The sequence below is a fragment of the Phaseolus vulgaris genome, chromosome 6 (assembly GCF_051622355.1).
Source record: "Phaseolus vulgaris cultivar YP4 chromosome 6, ASM5162235v1, whole genome shotgun sequence".
In the NCBI taxonomy this organism is placed as follows: domain Eukaryota; kingdom Viridiplantae; phylum Streptophyta; class Magnoliopsida; order Fabales; family Fabaceae; genus Phaseolus; species Phaseolus vulgaris.
The window spans coordinates 17369676-17374645 of record NC_143503.1 but is presented as its reverse complement, the minus strand read 5'-3'; the positions used below and the strand labels follow the sequence as shown (position 1 = coordinate 17374645).

General features: G+C 33.9%; 1 protein-coding gene across 2 annotated transcripts; it reads right to left on the bottom strand.

The window, feature by feature from the left end:
* Window positions 1–1297: 1297 nt before the first annotated feature.
* LOC137831079 (Tetratricopeptide repeat (TPR)-like superfamily protein) lies at window positions 1298–4318 on the bottom strand. 2 transcript variants are annotated; one of them, XM_068638601.2, is made up of 2 exons: window positions 3973–4318; window positions 1298–3878 (listed from the first exon to the last, which is right to left on the bottom strand). In XM_068638601.2, the coding sequence occupies exon 2, from the start codon at window positions 3855–3857 to the stop codon at window positions 1752–1754; it is 2106 nt and encodes a 701-aa protein (XP_068494702.2). In that variant the 5' UTR covers window positions 3858–3878; window positions 3973–4318; the 3' UTR covers window positions 1298–1751. The 2 variants fall into 2 exon arrangements, with proteins under 2 accessions (XP_068494702.2, XP_068494703.2); XM_068638602.2 differs by having other exon boundaries at window positions 4054–4318.
* Between the last annotated feature and the right edge of the window lie 652 nt (window positions 4319–4970).

The window sequence follows — 4970 nt, the reverse complement described above, 5'->3', positions numbered from 1 at the left end:
TGATAAAATTTATGCGTCTTCTTACATGTATTCATATTTATTAAAATAAACTATAAATTTATATGAATAATATAAGTGTTTAAATAATAATATTATTTATTCAATTTTAATATTACACATAATTATATATAAATGATAAAAATAAAAAAAATGTAGATACACAAACACGTATGTGTTCCCACTAGTTTATATAAAGAAAACTATTCTTGTTGAATTTTTATTTCAAACACCTTTTACAATTATTGTATTTTGGAAGTTGTAGAATCTATCAAACATAGCAATTGAATCCGCGTCTATAAAGAATACAAATTACCAAACTTCAACATAACTAATATCTAATAGATAATAACAGTAGGATAAAAGCTTGCAAACTGTGCTTAGAATTCACTATAATTTAACATCTTATGTAAAAAATGTTATCCATCAAATTATCCATTATTAATTTCTTTACAATCTCTCTAACGGCTTATTGATCACTAAGATTTCCATTAAGACTACCAAATAAATAAATAAAATCTGACATAAAAAAACAAAATAACTTCGCAAAATTAGTTCAGGATCCAAACTGAGTCACAGTTACATAAATCCTAAAAGACCAAAAAATTTATTTAAAAAGATAGAAGGAAGCAAAATTGGCACCAGATATCAACAAACAATTAAGCATGAAAGAAGATTACAAGAGAGAATAAGTTAAAGAAAAACCAATTGAATTTTATTACATTAATTAATTCAATTTCCTATAAAAAAAAACTCAAAAATCTTCTATTGCTTCGTTATATGTATACTTTTGAAGTGCTGAAATCACTGAAATTAAACCAAAATTGAGAGAAATTTGAATGGTAAAAAAAATTCAAATCCAACTTGAATAAACATCATCATACAAAAATATAAAAAAATTAAGAAAGCAATAGAATAAAAAATGTACAAATCCTGAACGTTGAAACTTTTATAAAAGTCTGAATCTGCACTAATTATTCCGGATACCATAAACGAATATGGATTCTGATTTTTCTCTATGAATTTGAATAACTATGACTGGTGCAACATGAAAGCAGTTATTCTAATCAGGTTCAAAACCTTTTCACTTCTAATCATTTATCTCGGTTAAAAACTGTTCCACTTCTAATAAAAACAATAATAATCAAATGAAAAGAAACCCCCTTATCATGTATCTGTGAAATAATAAAATAAAATATTAGTATAAGGATAAAATAATAAAATAAAATATTAGTATAAGGATAAAATGAGGATAAAATAATAAAACAAAATATTAGTATAAGGATAAAATGAGAAGTAATTGAATAAAAAAAAATAGTCATCGGGAGAATCCTCTTTATTCCACAAATTGAATTGCCCTACGTAAGAATACAATGCTATTGTGCTAACTGGCAAATCTATCACTTTAAAGCTCGACCTTTTTTGCTTATTTATTTGACCTCTAAGAGAGAAGCTCTCAGTCTTTGTGAGAGCATACACTTTAAATAGACAAAATTAGTTGAGCATTTGAATAAATTACATTTTCTTCCATGTTATGAATGGTAGCTTCTTTAATCCATCTACCAATCCTAGACGAAATCTGCAATCCAGCAAAGCACAGGCAAATTTCTTTTTGCGTTGATGTGTTCTTTTTTGGTTCCTTTTCTGGATTTTTGTTAGAGACATGTAAAGGGCAGTTACTCATACCAAGAATCATTGTCTTAGGATTCTCATTGCGTGCAGCTTCCAAGCTAATTGAAAAAACTAGCCAAATCTCAGTGTTCAACATCAAAATGATATATAAATGGTTTAGACTCATCATCCATGTGACCAGTGAGATATGAGAGGCATTTATAAACCAATTCTAGATGCAAGTGTGAATTGTCTTCAACAAAAAAAGGAAGGATCTTTTGGTTAATTTCAATCCAACTACAACCTGGATTCTTCTTTAATCCAAGCTCCTTTATCTTTGATCTCACCTTCCGTACCTCATCCCATTTATGTGCGGAAGCATACATATTTGACAAGAGAATGTAGGTTGATGAATCATCAGGATCCTTATCGATAAGAATTCTTGCAATTTCAACTCCCAGATCAATATTTCTGTGCAAACGGCATGCAGAAAATAACGTGCTTAACAACCCAACATCATCCCTGATATCAGGGTTTCTTTGCAGAATCTCATATGCTTCATGCAATCTTCCAGCACGTCCAAGAAGATCAATCAAGCATGAATAATGTTCAACTCTAGGTTTAATGCCATAAACATTTATCATTTGATTGAAGTAATGGCATCCTTCATCAACCAACCCAGCATGGCCACAAGCAGATAATACAGCAAGAAAAGAAACCCTATCAGGTTTTACATTGGATTGCAGCATTTCAGTAAAAAGCTTCAAAGCTTCATAGGCCTGACCATGGGACCCATAAGCAGTAATCATTGAAGTCCAGAACACCAGATCTCTTTCTGGCAAACATTTGAAAACACTGAATGCTTCATCTACAGCACCACACTTTGCATACATATCCAGGAGAGCTCCCATAACCACTTCATTGTTGTTAAATTTTTTCTCCATAATCAGATTATGAATCTCTTTACCTTTGTCTAGAGCTGCTAGTTGAGAACAAGCTGCTAAAACACTGGTACAAGTAATAGCATCTGGCTCAACATAAGATTTTCTCATTTCACTAAAGAGGCCAAGGGCTTCAAAAAGTTTCCCTTCAGCCACATATCCAGAAATCATGACATTCCAAGAAACTACCTTGGACTTTGGTATTAATTTAAAGATGTTTTCGGCTAACCCTACCCTTCCACATTTGAAGTATAGATCCATGAGTGAATTATTAATAAAAACATCAGGTTGTATTCTGTTTCGTATTATATACCCATGTACAAACTTCCCCTCGAGTAGTCGAGCAGATCGTGAACAAACCATTAGTAAACTACTTAAAGTAGTCAAAGTTGGCTTGACTCCTTCATTGTACATCCTCTTTAAAAGTCGAATGCATGATATGCTGTCACCTCTCAAACCATATCCACTAATCAAGGAATTCCAAGCAACAACAGTCTTTTTAGGCATCTGCTCAAAAACCTCTAGAGCCTTTTCTAGGTGACCACATCTTCCGTACAACTCAACAAGAGCAGAGCTAACGAAACTGTCCAGCAGAGACCCACTATTAATCAACTCCTTGTGAATTTCCATTCCCCTGTTCAAATCCAAAAGTCTAGCACACGAGGAAATAGCAGTTGTGATTGTAACCGAATCCGGCTCAAATTCAAATTTTCTCATCAAGCTAAAATATTTTAGGGACTCTTCGAAGTTTCCACTTTGGTAATAACAAGAAATTACTGTATTCCAGCATGCCACGTCCTTCTGAGGCATTTCATTGAACAGCCACATAGCTTTCTCAAATGCATTGCATTTTGCATACATACCCACAAGAGAGCTTCCAACAACAATGTCCATCATTAAACCAGTTTTTATCAAACATGTATGGATCTGTTTTCCCAACTCAAACCTACACAGCCCCCCACAAGCCTTAATAACACTAGGGTAAGTATAACTATCAGGTTTCAGGTAAGGGTAATGTAACAACTTCTCAAAAAGCTCTAGGGCTTCCACATACATGTAACTCTTAGTGTAACTTGCCATCAGGCCATTCCACAAGGATATCTCACATGGATTTTCCATGGTATCAAGAACACACTTTGCATGATCATACAAATGGCAAGAAAGATATAGGTTAATCAGGTTCTTGCATAAATAAATATCATTTTGCAAGCCCAATGTTACAACTTTCTGATGAATGTGCTTGATTTGCTTCAGTGACTTGAAATTCTTACAAACTCTCAAAAGAGGTAGTAGTTTTCTAGTGTCCATTCAGCAATTACCAGAGAAATACTACACAAAAACCATAATCATCAATTTAAAGCATGGTAACAAAACAAATAATAACAACAGCACAAATACAAAAGGGTATAGGTGGAGAGCACACCAGCTGATAAATAGCTAAAGGCACAAAAATGAGGTGGAACAGAGGCAAAGTCATGAAGGCACCAAAACTGCTAAAAGCTACCTTTTGACCAAAGTCATTTTCATTCATTGTAACTGAAAAAGGGTTCACCCCTTTCGTCCGTCTTCTCTGAACAAGTGCGGCGGTAGTGGCGATGGAGCGGAGCAGGTCGCGCGGTGGTGGCGATTCTGCAGCGGAGGTCGCCGGTTGTGGTTCGTGCGGTTGCAGTGGTTGCGGGTTGCGGTGGTCGCGGGTGGCAGTGCCGTTCATCATATAAGAGAGATGGGTAGTGCTGCAATTACGGTTGCATTGTTATGTCGTGTGATTTAGGGAATTAGGGCTCTGTTTTCTTTTTATTGGACTGCACTAAATTGTTTTTTTTTTTTTACTTAATTGAGACAATTTCTCTCTGCACCATATATTTCTTATTTGGACTTGACATAATTTTTTAAATCCAACTTTGCCCTTTTCACATATTTATTTACGGATGTCAATATTCGAAAGTCACATATTTGTATATGTATATTGGCATTCGGAAGTGTCAGTTTTGCCTACGGATATTGGCATCCAGAAGGGTCAGCTTTGTCTACGGATATTTGTATCCGAAAGTGTTATGTTTGTCTACGGATATTGTCATCCAGAATTAACACTCTTTGACTACGAACATCTTTATCCAGAAGGCACCATCATGCTTCCGGATATACATATCCAGAAGCCAATCATCCTCAACTTTTTTTTGGCAATGTGATGATTTTGGTACTTTTAATGGATTAAAACCCACTAAACCAAATCAATTTAAAGAATATAAGTAAAATCAACATTAAAAGGTATTCATAAGGTCAAACACAAAATTAAGTTATACTTAAAGTTCAAGTTCAAACAACAACATCGTTCATGGATAAAAATATTACAATAATTGTCTTAATACATAATCAATCATTCATATGTGATTGCCCTCTAACATACACAACTCTGTCATC